This window comes from Biomphalaria glabrata, chromosome 5 (genome assembly GCF_947242115.1).
Source record: "Biomphalaria glabrata chromosome 5, xgBioGlab47.1, whole genome shotgun sequence".
Taxonomy (NCBI): Eukaryota; Metazoa; Mollusca; class Gastropoda; family Planorbidae; genus Biomphalaria; species Biomphalaria glabrata.
Window position 1 is genome coordinate 33,339,892 of NC_074715.1, and position 19,028 is coordinate 33,358,919.

At 34.8% G+C, this 19,028-nt stretch overlaps 1 protein-coding gene across 1 annotated transcript in view; it reads left to right on the plus strand.

The window, feature by feature from the left end:
• Positions 1-19,028, plus strand: part of LOC106059674 (serine/threonine-protein phosphatase 6 regulatory ankyrin repeat subunit A-like) — a 32,972-nt gene that overhangs the window by 1,675 nt on the left and 12,269 nt on the right. The window contains exons 2-19 of the mRNA XM_056028644.1: positions 4,423-5,127; positions 6,757-6,914; positions 8,291-8,392; positions 10,779-10,877; positions 10,997-11,110; positions 11,316-11,420; positions 12,498-12,596; positions 12,726-12,827; positions 13,892-14,092; positions 15,460-15,558; positions 15,703-15,804; positions 15,965-16,066; positions 16,209-16,307; positions 16,733-16,861; positions 16,971-17,099; positions 17,458-17,571; positions 17,778-17,876; positions 18,166-18,366. Of these exons, the coding sequence (XP_055884619.1) occupies positions 4,854-5,127; positions 6,757-6,914; positions 8,291-8,392; positions 10,779-10,877; positions 10,997-11,110; positions 11,316-11,420; positions 12,498-12,596; positions 12,726-12,827; positions 13,892-14,092; positions 15,460-15,558; positions 15,703-15,804; positions 15,965-16,066; positions 16,209-16,307; positions 16,733-16,861; positions 16,971-17,099; positions 17,458-17,571; positions 17,778-17,876; positions 18,166-18,366 (2,328 nt within the window). The 5' untranslated portion in view covers positions 4,423-4,853. The remainder of the gene's footprint in view (positions 1-4,422; positions 5,128-6,756; positions 6,915-8,290; positions 8,393-10,778; positions 10,878-10,996; positions 11,111-11,315; positions 11,421-12,497; positions 12,597-12,725; positions 12,828-13,891; positions 14,093-15,459; positions 15,559-15,702; positions 15,805-15,964; positions 16,067-16,208; positions 16,308-16,732; positions 16,862-16,970; positions 17,100-17,457; positions 17,572-17,777; positions 17,877-18,165; positions 18,367-19,028) is intronic.

The window sequence follows — 19,028 nt, forward strand, 5'->3', positions numbered from 1 at the left end:
CAGGGCTAAAAAGTGAACGCCAAATGTATACATTGAAACAAAAACTTGCTTATCACCTAGCTAGTTATAGTTTTTCCGGCATGTATGAAAATCTCCAAAAGGGGATTTCTCGTTGTTCCCTTTGTATTTCTTGTCATTAATCTATATTTCATTCATATAGCCTATATATATATACTTCTAAATAAGATTTTTTTTTACTTTGTCTTTTGCCTGGCGTAGATCTAGTCATTCAATAGAAAAGGCCAACGGTGCTTTCGGTCGCCTTAGACTGAGAGTATAGCAAAATAGGTCTCTTCACCTAGCAGCAAAAATCAATGTTTATAAAGCAGTGGTTCTCACCACACTTTTGAATGACCCGGAGACCTGGGTGCTCTACCGATAGCTCCTCGAAGCTTCCATCAAAGGTGCCTTCGCTTCATGATGGGCATAGACTGGCAAGACTACTTTACAAATAACTAATTCTGCTTGAGGCCGGTATGGACAGTATAGAAGCACTAATTAGCATTCGATTGCTGCGCTGGGTCGGACAATTTTCTCGCATGTAGGCGACCGCATGGCAAAGGCGATCTTCTTTGGCGAGCTTAAAGAAACACGGCGTAACAGAGCTGCCCCCGGGGCGTAGCTAGGGATTTGGGGGGATTGACCTCTTTGGGGGCCACTTGCATTTTGACATTCGACATCATGACATGAGATAATGTACTAAATAAATATATAAGCCTACATTCTAATTGGTACAGTATATCAGTAAAATTAATAAGAAATAATCATTACGAATCTTTTAATGAATAATACCGTTGTTTATTGGCGAAATAATGCACAAGTGACAAATCTCAATTCATATCGCTTCACGTCGTGCTTTCTGTGCAGCTAAGACATCTATAGCATCATCTACATCGATACTGTCTAGTATTTGTCATTCCACTGACATTAAAGCCATGCTAAGCCTTTTTTACGTCATTGTGCTCCTGAGATAGTTTTTGATTAACTGTAGAAAGTGATTTTGGAAGACCATCACTTCACTCATCATCATTTACTTCAGATGTTTTCTCTGACTGTGGTAAAAGGTATTCCCCTGGAGTCTCTTCAGTACTACTTCCTTGATTTTCAGTTCTTCGACTGCTGCATCTTTGTATGAATCATCTGATAGTGATACTTTTCTTCGATACGTTCATGGTCTCCTTTGTTTTCAGTGCTCTTATCAGGTTTCTTTTTAAATGATAAGGATGCTGAAATAAACTACACTATACACCAAGTTACTTCTTAAGAGTAACACGGCACTAGTCAGCGCTATGGAAGTTACTCCTTGAAAGTGAGAGCAACCCCGCACGGAGAGAGTTAATAATCTGTGTGGAATACATACAATAGGGTCACTAACTTATATAAAACAACGTGCAAAGCAAGATTACATGACAGTGACGTATTATTTAATTTATTAAAAAAACAAATTTTGGACACTCATTTGGGGCCCCCTCAAGTGGGGGCTCGGGAGATCTTCAAATTCTCCCCCTCCCCACCCCACCCCAGCTACACCACTGCCCCCGTAAGCGCTATATAGATCAACTCAGGCGCCATTTCGACCTCACTGGTATAGAGGAAAGTAGCTGGCAGCAGATGGCCTCTGAAAGAGACCGTTGGAGAGTTGCGAGACAAACAATTGAGACTCAAAGAAATGCCACTATTAAAGACATGCGTAAAAGACGGAAAGAAAGCTTAAATAGACCGCCAGCGGACAACGGCTTTGACTGCATGAGATGCGGGAAAATATGCAGGTCACAACTGGGTCTGCATATTATGTGAATCACTGCACTCATCCTTAATCTTCGGAATCGAAGACTACCATTATAAGAATGCTAAGTAAAGTAGAAAATTGTGAAGTTATTTCCTACTTTTCTGAAAACGCGGCATTCTTTATAGTTATTTGATTTGGCACTTTGCCGGTAACATATTAAAGGAAATATATGAAGACAAATCTCCTAAGTTGTCTTCAGGTTTTTTCTTGCTCGTTTCTTTTTCAAAATGTATAATTCATGATTCAACTGAGTTTATTTGTTTACTTCAACAGCACACGTTGTACTTCTGTTCCATTGTCAGGATTTCTTTCTTTTCTCTCATTACGCGGCTAAATCAGATTTCGCCTATCATCCAAATGTTCCTGCTAATAGCACGCGCTGTGAGCCAGGAATCACAGTAGGCATTGATTATTTGCTACAGCAGAAAGCCGTTTAGCATCGACGCTATTGCTTTTTAATTAGAGCATCTCATTCTACAGTAGTTGCCCAACAGTACCCTATGCTGAGACTTATTGATTGATTTATTAAAATAGCCGTTAATCAATGCATAATTGAAACAGAAGCTGTTCAGTATTAATATGAAAACAGTGGCAGTCTGGAGTATGGGCGCCCGCAGGATTTTTTGCAAGGGGGTGCAAGTTGCCACCTAATTTTTTTATTAAGAGAATATTAAAGAAAAGTATTGGTGGACCCTCGCCCTCCCCCCCCCCCCCCCCCATTAATATCTATGTGATATTAAGTTCACTGTAAATACTTGTTTCATGAAATACAAAAAAAAAAAAACTAACGTGAAAACACTATTTACTGTTTATCCGTGCGACTAGTGCATCCCAACGGTCGATCAAACAAAATATTCAAACGCTTCCAAAACTGTCAATAAACTTACTACTGAATTGCTTCTCGTCTCGATGGACAAGCCGGCAATGAACGCGTATCTGGCAGTTCTGATATTGTTCTGTACGTTGCTATTCTTGAATCGTTTTAGGATGTAGACAAAACAAGTTTGAACTGAGACATTATTACTGCTTGAAAAGCGAGACGTTAATGAAGAAACGAATCAAAATACGGAATCTAAAGTCGTGTTCTGTAATAGGCTAATCCCAAAATGCAAACGTGTGGTTTTTGCTCGGTGTAAATGTCGACTGCAAAGTCTCGGCAGCACCAACTCATTACCAAGTTTGTCTGCCAGCAGTATCACCTTACTCAGGATGCCATCCCTGAAGTGTTCCTCATCATGGTCAAGTTAGTTTTTGATTATGTCCTTAATGTGACTGCTGATGTGACTGTTGAGCGGCCGCTTGTGATGGACAGACTGCAACATCGCGGACACTGGTTCTAGAACGGGTGAAGACTTGACGACAATTAAAAGACAAATCAGAAACACACGAGAAGCAGGCACTGATTACACGTATATGCAGAGTGTCTGGTTTCACTTACAACCGCTTTTTTTTTTAATACGCCAGACAGTCAAAAGATTTTCTGAAAGTTGTGACATTAAAGCGCTAATGAATTCGTGTTTATCTGTCCATCGTGTCTTACACAAAGAGGTAAGTTTAGCACCAACGCTCTCGATTTGGACTGTTACGGAGGACATAGATAATCTTCTGGATGACACCAACAGCATTACGTATATCTGAAACGTCATTACGATCAATGATAATAAGTTTAAGTCTGTGGGACGCGGTCTTCTTTTGTATATTTTCACGAATCCTTGCTTGAACACAGTTCTAAATGCAACCCATCACGAGGGCAGCCATCGTAGCCTTGGCCGAGTAGTTTGTCCATGTCTAGACTGTACATAATGTATTCGCTGACAATGACGTTAGATACAGTCACTGCGTCTCTCTTAACAACAGGGACAAAACCAATGAATTCTTTTCGAATACAATCGTCATCAACAAATCCAACTCTCAAACACATCAATTCAGTGCCAGAGATATCTGCATTTTCATTACCAAAATACCAAGAAAACGCAGTCAATTCATGCTGTTGCTAGTGCTCCGTCGATACAAATCAACGTTTTGACTCAGATGGCACGGGAAGAACTTTCTTATATATTTCTTCTATCGTAAACTGGTGGACCCGTTTAACCTCTATTTTATTAAGCTCCAACTATGACCGCAACTCCGCAAGACGTAAATACATTTACCAAGATAACTTCACTTCTCAATCTTGTTCAAAGAAACTTTCCCATATATCAAATCGAAAGATGGATGGCTTAAAGTTGGCTACTAAGAGTACATAGGGTTGCACGAACATGGTCAGCCATCAATTCCTGATAAGCCTTGGCTAGTCTACTACAACTGTACTTCAGTCACCAGTGGAAGCACTACTTGCTCAGTTGTAAATTAGATTTTAATTGATCTGATGGTACAAAAAATGTCTAGAATTTGGCTGCCCAGAATCCAGGGGAAGGGGGGGTGCAAGTGGTCTTGGGACTTCTTTACAATACACTGCAACCAAATGGCTAGATTATGTAATGGCCGTCAAAACTTTGATAGAGATAGAAAGACTGACCGACAAAACGGCCCGTAGTATGACATACAGACACACAGATGGTGTCATTATTGTCTTAATTTATTTTTAGCTTTTTTTTTTTCAATGTTCATCTCAATTATTTTTTTCTCAACAGGAGTCACACTAATCGATACCAAAAGAAATACTCTCAACACAAGTATCGTCCTCCAGTCATTGAAACATCAAGTCCGTAACTAAATAATAGGTATTGAACATCAACTATTGCCCTACTATTCTATTATTACAACGCAAAGTTCAGTTATTATTATGCATCCCGGCAACTGGATTTTCTGCTTTCTATTGCTGAACTATAATGCAATACAATATTCATTCTGGATTGACTTAACATAAACTGGAGACCATCATATCAGACAAACTTTATTTACTTTTACCAAATGAACTTCAACAGCAATTAGGCTTATATCTACTAAAAGCCAAACAAAAGTTAGCAACATACAATGTGTGAATTTTTAAAAAGGCTACAACTAAGCTGGCTAGTGATCCACTAATTAAATGTAATTTAATTACAATTGTCATTTTTTTCTAATGCAAGATCCTTTCAAAATGAGTTTACCACGAGCAAATACAACTCAGGATATCAAACAGCAGCACCTCAAAGAGGTAACACCAGAAAACAGATCGAAGACACCGCTTTTCACAATCGAGGAGACTGGTCAGTCGGATAATCATTCTGACGGACAGCCAGATGGACAGATGCCTAAAGATAAAACTCCTTCGGAGGTGACCAAGAAGGAGCAGCCTGTCAGGATCACTAGCGGGTCGTCAAGTGGTATAGGCAGTAAAAGTTCGGATTTGTCAGGTAAGGCCGGGGGGTGGGGGTAACTCTAGAGGTTCGCGTTGACAGTAACATTGTTACACTCTCGGAAGAGATTATTCAGTAAGAAATAACAGAAATGCATAAGCTATTGAAATTGATTTAGAAATCGCTTTGTTTTTGTATGCCTCGTTATATGCCCATGATGGCAAAGTTGAAATGTTACAGAGTTACAAAAGCTACGTCATGTTTCTACGTCAAAGTTGCCTACATTAACACGTTAACATTCCCTGACGTTCGGTAGATAATAATCGTCATGGTATTTATAAAACACCTAATTCTCATAACGAGGGATGCAACTCATGATGTAATAAAAGAAAAGCATATTTAAAAAAAAATTCAGATCAACAAAAAAAAAATGAAGACACAGTATAGCTATAATAGACCATTTTGTCAGCGTACAACATGAGCACTTAACATTATCTCTCTTGATTGATGGGGGTAAGGGGCCATTTTGTGAGCGTACTGCATGAGCACTCATCATGAGCTCTCTTGGTTGATGGGGGTAAGGGGCCATTTTGTGAGCGTACTGCATGAGCACTCATCATGAGCTCTCTTGATTGATGGGGTAAGGGCAGCAAGGGGCCAGCTACTTTGTCAGTGGTCTGGGCGTGTAATTGTTTACACGTTATCGTTTTATTAGCTCTTCCACTTTTGAAAATGTTCGTTGAATGATTAGATCTAAACACAAGGGGAATTTAACTCTTAACGTTTCACCATTTTCTAGCTTACTTGTGCATAGAATTGAAGTGAGGCGACCACCTAAATCCCTTCAAATTGATTGGTTACAGCCATCCTCAGTTTTAACTGGTTTATGCATAGTCGATTCTACCATTTTTATAAAACATAATATCATATCAATGAATTGGAAACTATTTCCAATCTTCACTTGCCAAAAAAAAACAAAACAATATGATCATAATATAGGCCTATACATAAGAAATCTGTGAATGCAAATAACAGATATACTTCAATTTAGCAGTCAATTTTCTTTTTTAATCTAATTTTTTTAAAAAAGAAATAAAGTTGTTCCAATTAAGAAATCAAGAAACCAATCAGTACCTTTACTTTTGGCTAGGAAACTAATATGTTGTTGTTTCGTCTTTGTGTCACTAAATCATTTATATTCACTTACCTATATTGTCAGTGGAAACTTATTAAATTAACATGAAATTAAGACATAGTTTCTAGAACATTTACTAGAGCCCAATGCCCAAGTCAAAGCATTTACAATCGAACCTCCTTAGCCATTTAGAGCTGAGGGGGCTCAAAAAGTTGGGGCGGAGCTCCGGCCCCAAGAATTTTCAGTGCATTCTGTACTTAAGCTTTCACGTTGGCGTATTGAAATGTAGGCTATTCCTTAAAAGAGCTTTTCCAGTCTTGTTACAGACGTCTCTAGCGAAAACATCATAGAAAGGTCCCGCTAAGAAGATGAAACGATATTAATTTAATAAAATATTTTTTTAAACATTGGTAAAATGTCGTTTTTTACTTGATTAATAAGGAAATATGGATTTACAATTACAATGCAAACACAGTTTGATAAATGTTGAATATGAAAAACGCACAAACCTAAATCTACTGATTAAGTTCCCACCTTTTTTTTTTCAACAGACACATCATCAGAAGGTTCAGCGGCAGCCAAGAATGCTGGAGGCGTAGAACTCAGTCTATTGACTTTGTGTAAGAAAGGAGATTGGCTTTCCGTAGAGAAAAAACTAAAGTCAGCGCCTTTAAAATCCCTAAGCAAACAGATAGTAGAAAAAGATGAGGTAATAGAAATTTTGACCTTAGACATGGACATAGACTGATCAAAGAAACGATTTTCATTGGCTAATTTTATTATGCTCAGTACATAAATAGTGAAAAGCACAAAGTTTATTAAGTATGAAGATGTGATCTTCAGGCTTAAGAATCTCAATACAACACAATTCCAATATATGCGATCCTTACATTTCAAAGTCACCTTGTCAAACCTTGTCACATAAATTATGAGTGCGTCTGGTGTGAATGTACACTTTGGTTTCTTATAGTTATAATGTTTTTTTGTTTGGTATAATGCACAAATTGTAAGTCAAATTTCCATATGGACAATAAAGATTATTATTATTATTAAATGAGAGAAAAATAAATGATAAGAAATATTTTAAAATAATCCTTTTAAAAAAACAAAGCTTATTTAAGGGAAAGAACCCTCACTTACAACATCTCTCAATAATGTATAATCTATTTCCTTTATTCAATATCAATTATTTATCAATAACTAATTGATTTATTGGTTAATTTTTAAATTGAATCCTGTTTTGTTAGGTACAAAAAATAATTGCTTAAAGTTTCAACTTGAGAAATAACGTGTAAAAAGTTTTCCCAGACAGACAGTTCTGATCTATACAAAATGTCATCGTTATGCTCTGTTCATAGTTTAGTTCAACAGACTCAGACAAAAATTAAACAAATTAAAAAAAAAAAACAAATTGGACAAGTTTGCGCAATCTAAAACGTCCATTCGAACCTGTAGCCTACACAGAGACGATCAATCAATCAGATTTGTATTTCTTGAAACGCAATCTCAAAGTGGGTTGCTAATGACAAACATGCAGTCATTAGCCTAATTGTAACAAAGTGCTCATAAAGTGTTCAGGAAAGGATTCAATTTCCTCACGAAGGCTTGTGCAGTCATGCTGTTAGATTGAACTGTTTTTACTGTGCCATCTGATTTTGTAGCAATAGAATGCCGGGTGCTTCCTACACTGTCTTTTTATTTCATGCATTAACACCATACTTTTTTTTTTTTTACACATAAGGACCTATAACTGGCCCTGAGTTGAATTCCCGTATGTTTCTTTCAAATCAGTAAGTTAAACCTCTTATTGTTCACACATATAACTGAGTTAGAAACCCCTTATGTTTCAAACTTATAATTTTTAAGTTACCTTTTCCACACATATCACTAGGTCAAACCACCACATTTTTCCACACGTATACACAAGATAAAACCTCCTTTTTTTCAATACGTTACTAGGTTAAACCCCCCCCCCCTTTTTTTTTTTTTACCTATATGAATAGATTATGTTTTTACAGATCACTGGTTTGACAGACCATATTTTCTTACAGATCACTGGTTTGACACACCCTGTTTCTCTTACAGATTACTGGTCTAACTCCCCTTATTTTGGCAGTTCAAGAAAACAGGTTAAACATTGTGGAAGGACTTATTGACAAAGGCGCAGATGTAAATGATCTCCTAGTGGTGAGTTTTGATTCTTATTGACGAAGGCGCAGATGTAAATGATCTCCTAGCGGTGAGTTTTGATTCTTATTGACGAAGGCGCAGATGTAAATGATCTCCTAGCGGTGAGTTTTGATTCTTATTGACGAAGGCGCAGATGTAAATGATCTCCTAGCGGTGAGTTTTGATTCTTATTGACGAAGGCGCAGATGTAAATGATCTCCTAGCGGTGAGTTTTGATTCTTATTGACGAAGGCGCAGATGTAAATGATCTCCTAGCGGTGAGTTTTGATTCTTATTGACGAAGGCGCAGATGTAAATGATCTCCTAGCGGTGAGTTTTGATTCTTATTGACGAAGGCGCAGATGTAAATGATCTCCTAGCGGTGAGTTTTGATTCTTATTGACGAAGGCGCAGATGTAAATGATCTCCTAGCGGTGAGTTTTGATTCTTATTGACGAAGGCGCAGATGTAAATGATCTCCTAGCGGTGAGTTTTGATTCTTATTGACGAAGGCGCAGATGTAAATGATCTCCTAGCGGTGAGTTTTGATTCTTATTGACGAAGGCGCAGATGTAAATGATCTCCTAGCGGTGAGTTTTGATTCTTATTGACGAAGGCGCAGATGTAAATGATCCCATAGTGGTGAGTTCTGATTCTCAATGCACTGCGTGAAGCTGCGGAGATGGTGGCAATAGAACAAATCGCACAAACGACATCCATGTAAAAATCAAGGGAGTAAGGGGGGGGGGGAGAGGAAAAGAGTGACAGAGAGAGAGAAAGAGGGAGTGAGAGATTTGTGGTCTGAGTGACAGACAAATAGATATAGATAAATAATACTGGAGCGTTTATATTTCATAAGTACTTTAACTTCTAATTGTAGACTCTGATTCCAAAGCTAACAGATTAGAAATAGTAATAAATCAAGGCGTTGAATTCACCTCCAGGCTCCTATAAAGCCAGCTAAAACAAAAAGAAAGCGTTTAAATTGAAAGAACAATTTTTTTTTATTATTTTTTTTTTACAAAAACAGCATTTCATTATTTTCAAAGAATTAAAATGTTGTTTTTTTTCTGTCTGCTCTAAAATTGTGTATGAATTGAACTGTAAATAATTACAAGGAGAAATGTCGGCAGATGAAAAGAGAAAACTTCAGAAACAGTTATTTAAGCTGATTTTGGTTAAATGTTTTAAATGTCTATTCCTTAAGAGTCAATGTAAATTAGGTGCTCTGCAAAGTATTTTTCCAGCTCCAATGCAATGATATTCACAGTGCAATGATATTCACAATGCAATGATATTCACTTTAATGATATTCACAATGAAATGATAATTACAATGCAATGATATTCACAATGCGATGTTATTCACAATGCAATGATATTCACAGTGCAATGATATTCTCAATGAAATGATATTTACAATGAAATGATATTTACAATGCAATGATAATTACAATGCAATGATAATTACAATGAAATGATATTTACAATGAAATGATATTCACAATGCTATGATATTTACTTTAATGATATTTACAATGAAATGATATTCACAATGCAATAATAATTACAATGAAATGATATTTACAATGCAATGATAATTACAATGAAATGATATTCGCAATGAAATGATATTCACAATGAAATGATATTCACAATGAAATGATATTCACAATGCAATGATAATTACAATGAAATGATAATTGCAATGAAATGATATTTACAATGCAATGATATTCACAATGCAATGATATTCACAATGCAATGATATTCGCAATGAAATGATATTCACAATGAAATGATATTCACAATGAAATGATATTCACAATGCAATGATATTTACTTTAATTATATTCACAAGGAAATGATATTCACAATGAAATGATATTCACAATGAAATGATATTCACAATGCAATGATATTCACAGTGCAATGATATTCGCAATGAAATGATATTCACAATGCAATGATTTTCACAATGAAATGATATTCACGATGCAATGATATTCACGATGAAATGATATTCACGATGCAATGATTTTCACAATGAAATGATATTCACAATGAAATGATATTCACAATGCAATGATTTTCACAATGAAATGATATTTACAATGCAATGATATTCACAATGCAATGATATTCACAATGAAATGATATTCACAATGAAATGATATTCACAATGAAATGATATTCACAATGAAATGATATTCACAATGAAATGATATTCACAATGAAATGATATTCACAATGAAATGATATTCACAATGAAATGATATTCACAATGCAATGATTTTCACAATGAAATGATATTCACAATGAAATGATATTCACAATGAAATGATATTCACAATGCAATGATTTTCACAATGAAATGATATTCACAAGGCAATGCTGTCTTGCAGGATGGAAGAACAGCTTTACATTTTGCTGCAGCGAGTTCCAGGGATGACACAGTCCGAACACTCTTGGCTAAAAATGCTAACCCACTTGTAACCGGCGGTGTAAGTTTAAACACGAATGCAAAGTTAGGCAATATTTAATTGAAAAAAAAAAGTCCCTATAAATCAATGTGCAACATTTTTCTATTTCCATCTCATAATGATGCCCTCTATTGACACAGCCACTTAACACGTATCCATTACATTTGGCATGTGCAAGAAGCTCGGGTGCATTGTCCATAACCAAGCTATTACTGACTGCCATGGGGAAAGATGCCAGGACAGTTAAAGATAAGGTTAACAAAACACTTTGTTCATTTGTGCTATCTATGTACGTTGTATGTTTTACTTTGTGCACTTCTAAGTTATTTTATGAATAGTTTTGTATTTTTGATGACAGCGAACTATTCCTATATTTAAATTTGAAATGTCTAAGCCTACTTTCCAGTCTAATTATTTGACTTCAAACTAACTGAAATGTACGTGCTGGAAATGTTTCAGGATGGTATGATTCCATTACTTATGGCCGTAGAAGCAGGAAATGTATTAGTTATCAAGGAGTTATTGACGCAGAATGGCCAAGCCCAAATCACATGTCGTAGAACTGTAAGCTGTTTATGTGTTTTTATTTGACATAAAGGATAACAAAATAATAAAGAGATAGCTGCGACAATTAAACGACACATGTCTTTACTGCCTATCGTTACTCTATTTATTCCTTTGTTGATGCTTAAATCTGTTTCTGTCTCGTTCGACTGATACACTAAGAAACTTTTTTTCTCTTATAGTGTTAGCATGTCCCTCCCAACTCTCCTTGCGTAAGAAAAATCAATACTCAAACAATATTGAATGTTTTAGATGACCTAATCAGTGACCACAGTTCTGGTGCTTCAATAACAAACATTTATGCTTTAGTCAGGGCTTAGACAATACTTTGTACCATAATTAAGAAAAATTTTGTTTGAAATGTCTCACGCATCAGCTAGCTCCTCAACCCCCGCAATACTACGATGTATATACGTACAGTGTACGGGGCTATTCTTAAGCGATCAGGTGCCCTGGTCATGGAGCGTAGATGGGAATGCTCGGAAGGGAGGAAAGCGTGACAATTTCACATTTTTTTCATATTTAAGTTCTAAAAGGGACGCCATCTCTTGGGGTTTCTTTATTCAGTTACCCACTACCAGCCCATAATAATAATAAATGCGTCCGAGGTATCTACTATTTTATACTTGATGTTTATATAATTATATCGATATATAAATAAATAATATATAATTATGTTATAGGCTACTTATTAACTTGTAAGTCAAATGCTTCCTATTGCGAGTAAAATACCGACTTTAGGCCTACTTGGCAAAAATGTGGGCCCTTATAGCATCAACACTGCATGCCAATGATAATGGTCTTGTCATTTGGGGGTCTGGTCGCCCTAGGCCTAAACACTTTCATGCATTGTAATGGTTAGCAATTTTTTTTCTAACTTAAAACCTAGCTTCTGGCAACCAACTATATAACTAATATCAAACCTACTAGACTACACATTAAAACAAACAAGTGAACCACAACACATTCCCATATATAAGAGACACATTTTATACTTCAAGCAGCACACTAAAGACCATTTGAAAAGACGATTGACCATTATAAATAGGTAACCCTACATGTATTCTGTTTCTACAGGATACTGGAGATACTGCTTTACATCTGGCTTGTAGGAAAAAAGATTTGGAGACAGTGAAGTTGCTAGTGGATGCTGGGATAAATTTAGATTTGAAAAATGTGAGTAACACTTTGTAGGCCTACATCTGTAATATTGAAAACCATTAAAAAAAAAAAACAACAACTAAATCTAGCATATTTTAATTGGCTTAAACATAAGTATTAAACTTTGATTTAATTCTTTTACAGAAAGATGGTCAAACTGCTGTCCATATATCGACATGGGAAGGGGATGAGAATGTTCTTAGATATCTTTATTCTGTTGGAGCTAATTTCAATGTTCAAGATAAGGTATTTTTTTTTTTAGTTATGGAGAAGAATGTATAATTATGAACCCAAATTTAAGTTACTGATAAAATAAAACTCCTCCTAATCATCTAGATCTATTTCTTAATGAGGAGCTATAAATTGTCATAGTATCATATTGCTGTCATATCCATTTTGATTTAGTGCATTCTTTTTTTAAAAAAGATTTATTCTTATGTCAATAATGTTAAAGTTTTAATTAGTTTTTAAACTCTAGTAATTGTAAACAACTTAGGGTTATTATGGCCTTTAAAATCAAGCTTTCAGCAGCTCTGCTTCCTATCAAACATTGTTTGCCTCTTTTCACAATTCCTGATACTGTACCTCACAAAAAGGTCATTGCTTAGATTGATGAGGCTGACGTTTTAGGTGATGCATACTATTTTCAGAATTTGAATTCAATAATAGCTATAGAGGGAGGGAAATAATATGACTATAATCTATGATTTTATATTTCTGCGGTCTCCAACCCAATTAGTTTTGTTATTTTGTTACAAAGCTTATATCAGCTCACTCTCTCTGGTAAAAAGTGTGTACACGTTATTTCTCCCACACCCATTCTCGGATCAAGCTGAAACTTCGCAAAATTATTCATTGACAGACAAGACATGATTCAATAAAAAAGTAACCAATTAGAAAGAAAATTGATTACTAGTAATTCATAATTTTTAAAATAGCAACAAAGGTAACTTATACTTCAGTATTCACAGATATTGCTAAATTTGTTGGGTTTAGTCTCGTTAAATAATTGTTAACTCTAATTCTCCCTCACACATTCTCTGATAAAGTTGATACTGTAAACAATTATTTATTGTACCGAACAAAACATGAATCAAAATTGCTCAATTACTGAATTAACTATTGGTAATTAATTATTTTGTTTGATATTAAATAAGGGAAATAACTTGTACATTTTTGGTAGATATAGTTTTGAGGACAGAGTTCTTCTCCTTTAGATAAGCTTTTTTTTTTTTAAAAAAAAGGATTTTTTATATTTTGTTTGTTTGAAATTTGCAATTATTAAATATTTCTTTTACTTATTGCCACAGCTGGAACGTATGCCCTTACATATAGCTGCTGAACGAGGTCACACTGATTTAGTAGAGTTCTTGATCTCTCATTGCAAGGCAACTCTGACAGACAGAACACAAGATGGCAGCACACTGATACACATTGCATCTAAATATGGGCACCCTGAAACTGCTTTGGCTTTTCTTAAGAAAGGAGTCCCACTACTAATGCCAAACAAAGTAATGATTATAATATTAAGCAGTAATAATAATAACTAGTCAACCCACGGTATAGCATATGCTGCTATTTAGTGATGGGTGAACACTTCCTGAAAGTTGTTTAAATGTGGTTGATTTGGGCAAATGACTGTGAGTGAATGAAAAGAAGGAACTCTGGAGAGAGCAACATACAATTGTCCATGACTGAAAACAGGTTTTGGAAGATACAGGCATGTCTTTTTGAACGTTTGGCCTTGTGCTTTATTAATTGTCTTGGCAAAGGCTAATCTGACAGGGAATTGCGCGTAAAGGTAAAAAGCAAATTTGAATCTGATGGAGTCAGGGATATCCGGGGAATAAGGACAGTTTGTGAGATAGCAGCTGTGAACGTTTTACACTCCAGTACGTTTTGTTGAATGCAACTGCTAAATAGCAGAGATATGGAGAGACATTGACCCAGATTGTTAACATGAGGAAGGTATGCAGACACTTTTGGAAGTGAATAGTGATAGTAGCGGGAAGTATTTGAGACATCGCCACAATTTCAGCCTCGCCACCATAAATGCCAGAAGTATTCATGTAGGCAGCATATTATCGAGCATGAGTAAGAACAATGGGCAGGGTGTTGCCATAGTTATCTCAATGTTCACAAACAAATCATACAGCCATCTTGCGAAGTTTGAGAGCAACAGTTTTGTCAATTTTTCCAGAAATATGCGACTGATAGAAATAAACAGTTACCTGATGCAGGAATTTCGACTACATTAAAAGACCTGTTGACTCCACAAAATATATGTGAAGCCATGGCCATGGTTAGGAAACGATGGGCAATATGAAGGGGCAAAGTCAAAACAAAGCTAAAGAAAAAACATGCAACTATTTTAATGACATCAGATTTGACGTGTGCAAAAATACACCCAAAATGTTGTCAAATATAGAATGTATAAAGAGAAAGATTACATATTCTCCCCCCTCTTTTTTTTTCTGATCTGTGCGCTTTGTCGAGGCGAAAGTTAGGTGGGGTTACTCTAGTCTGACTTTCAGAAATAAAAGAGTTATCTTTCCATGACTTTATCATGGTGTAAAGCATGGTTGGGCCATGAAGAGAATTATATATAGGGCCTATATAGATAATAATAATAATAATAATGTAGTTATAGCTAAAGGAAACATGTAGTCTAATAGTAAGAATATTGATTAAGAATAATAATTCTAATATAAACTAACATTTTACAAAACTATCTTTTATTTTTCCCTAAACTCATCACAATACTCTACAATATCTAATCTAATCCATTTTTCACTGTTTTATAACTATTGAAGTATCAAAACTACAAGTCTCTTTGTAATAAGTTACAGCTTTAACATTATCTCTGATTACAAACTAGGATGGAGCCATCTGTCTGCATGTAGCTGCTATGATGGGTCACACTGCAGTGGTCAAAGCACTCATAGCCAAAGGAGCTGCAGTAAATGCCACAACTAAGGTCAGATTTAGATAATTAAACAATCAAGTTTAATAAAATGTCTTTAAGAAGGAATTTAATAACATATTTTCAATGTTTTTTTAATTTATTGTTTAACTTACACATTTTAATATTAACAAAATACACAATATTAACCAAGTATAGGATGGTCAGACAGCTCTACATTTGGCAGTCAAATTCAGAAAGCCACAAGTAGTTCAGGCCCTTATAGGAAGTGGTGCTCAAGTAGAAACTAAAGGAGGAGAAGTACATATCTTTGGTTCAAATTTTTAGATACAAATTAATTACATAATGAATACTTTTATTATTCAATACAGGAAAGTCTGTACAAAATATATCTTATTTTTCCCATTGCCAAATACAAGTGTAAGTCTCTTTTATTTAATAATTCATTTACTTTTTGCAGCATATGGAAACACCATTACACATTGCTGCAAGAACTGAAGGTGGAGAGAAATGTGCTGAAATGTTGTTTAAAAGTGGTGCAGATGTGAATTCCACAAGAGAAGTAATACAATAGATGCAATGAATTTCACTAGAATATATAACATGCTTGTTTATTAAAAAATCAGTGATTCTGTACAAAAAAATGTTTTATCATTCATAATGAAAGTATTCAAAACAATGTTCAAACAATAATACACTTTCAGAATGGAGAAACAGCTCTTCATGTATCAGCTAGATATGGTGGCCTGAGTGTTCTCCGATCATTACTTCGAGAAGGTGCTAATCCCATGCACCAATCAAAAGTAATTTTTTTTTCCTTAATTTAAGAGTTGTGTCTATGATTTACCATAATATAGACAGTAATGTAATGAAAAATAAACCATTATTTATTTATTATTGCACATCATGTAATCCTTCAATACTTTTATGTCAAATAAGAACAAAAGGCTTTTTTTAAAAATTGGGAACAACAAACTAATAAAAGCAAATAATAAGTAAAGTAAATGACAAGGGACAATTATATGACAACTTTTATGAGACTTGATATCATTTATGCCATATTAATTACTTATAAAGATTATTTGTGTATTTTTTATGACCACAGCTAATCATTTTCATAGTTAATTCAATTATTTTTTTCCCTTTAAAAAGTAGAAAGTAGTCATTCTGCACACTTTCCCTTTTCTTCGATCACTAATAGTGATAATTACTACATGTTCAAATTTAGGCTGGAGAGACAGCACTTCACATAGCTACTCGGCATTGTCATCTGGATATTGTAAAAGAATTACAAGAGTTTGTCTGCCAGAAGAGATCCCTCCATGATGCTATCACTTTAGCCAATCAGCAAAATGTTGTAAGTCATCCAATTAAAGCTCTATTTACATTTCATATATTTACAATGTATGTTTTAACAGTAAGGTTCAGCGTCCAGCATTTATAAAGTGTACACTATGTAATTGCAGGAAGGGGAAGCCCCCATTCACTGTGCTGCAGAAATAAAAAAGAGCCAAGCCCACAATGAGTTTGAAGACACAGATCTTGTTAGACTTATACTTAGCTACAATGCTAATGTCACCTACACAACTAAATTGGTAACAAGAAGTAAATTTTAGGACTCAAGTTTGATTATTTTAAAAATCATCTTTTAATTGCAAACAGATGGAAAACACCTTAAAAATTAAAATGTTTATATTTGAATGTGTAAATCAGCGGTTCTCAACCTTTTAAGCTCGGCGACCCCTACAATCCCCCATTCTGCCACGACCCCCCCCCTCACACACACAGCAATAGAAGAATAGACAATAACAATCCATATTTTCGATGTTCTTAGGCGACCCATGGCAAATCCTCAATAGACCCCCAAGGGGGTCATGACCCACAGGTTGAGAACCCTTGGTGTAAATGAACCAAAGTATGGAAACTAAAGAGATTTGATGTTTTATTATTTAGACACAAGAAAGTTGCCTTCATTATTGTGCTAGATCAGGCAATGCTGATATCATGCTAGAAATTGTGAAACATTTAGGACCACAGATTCAAAGTATAGTCAACAAACAATCAAGGGTAACTGTTATTGACATTTTTACAAAATTCATATATAAATTTACAGAGAAAAATGTTCATTATGATAAGGCAATTTTTTTATTTTTAGAGTAATAAATATGTCTGTCCCTTTATCTACTGTTGTTTAACTTTCACTAACAAACCATTTAATATTATATTTTGATTCTTTAAATATTTTAACATTGTAAATGGACATTTTCTTTAAGAATGGTCAATCTCCTTTACTTGTTGCAAGTGAACAAGGTCACTTAGATATTGTAAAAATACTATTAAAAAATCAAGCCAGAGTAGATATTTTTGATGAGGTAAGTCAATATCTCTTGTTTAATACATACTTTTAATGTCAATAGTAATATCATATTATTCTTTTAATGATTTTACTAAAATATATGATGACAATCTGGAATTTTGTATATATGATGATTACAACAATTTAGAAAAAACTGATTAGACAATAAATAGGCAAAAATGACACTAAAAATACAGCACACATACAGATCAATATATAGGCCTAATAATACATTTGTTGAAAAGGTTTTATCAAAAGGATTATAGCAGAAAATAAAAAAAGTTGTCTTTTTCTTTAACTTACAGCATGGTAAAACTGCCCTACATCTAGCAGCTGAAAATGGTCATGAGCAAGTGGCTGATATGTTATTGTACCAAAAAGCTTTTGTCAATGCCAAATCTAAACATGGGCTGACACCTCTTCATTTGGCTGCATCTAATGGAAATGTAGCTCTAGTCAAACTTTTAATAGAGAAACATGGAGCTACTATAGATGCATTGACTTTGGTTAGGAATAAGTTCTCTTTTGTTATTAAAAGATTTTTAAAAAGTAAAAATATTTCCCAAAAATGTTTTACTTTTAAAGAGTTAGAAAATAATTACTTTTTTAGCTTGCTCAGTACAATGTTGTCCACATCACATTCTTTGAACTCAAGAAACACCTTTTCATTTAGATCTAAATTAAAATCCAAAATCAAATATTATTTGGGTTTCAAGTTGAAGATCCTAAAGTTGGCAGTAGAAAAATATTCCTACTGCCTGACCATTCACTACATTATGGTACTGTATTTTTATTGGAAATACACTCTAGGATCTGTAGGATATTGCTAAGCTGATGTAAAGGGCATTATGCTTTTTCTTGTGATACAGGTTCCACTAAAGCCTACAGCTTATAGCTGCAAGAAGCTAAGTAGAAGAAAAATAACAAATCATGAGCCTTTATGAGTTTGTTATAGTTAGAAAACATTATTATTATTATTTTTAATGCTATTTTGCATAGGACATCTTCCATGTTCATACAGCTTGTTAATTACACTATAGTCCAATTTTTTTGTGTGGACATTTGAAGGGGAGTTTATCTGGGAGAAGGCTTTAAGCTCAACTCAAGTTTTACTCATCTCTATATATGGGTGGATGTGGTGACTGAGTGGTAAAGCACTTGGCTTATA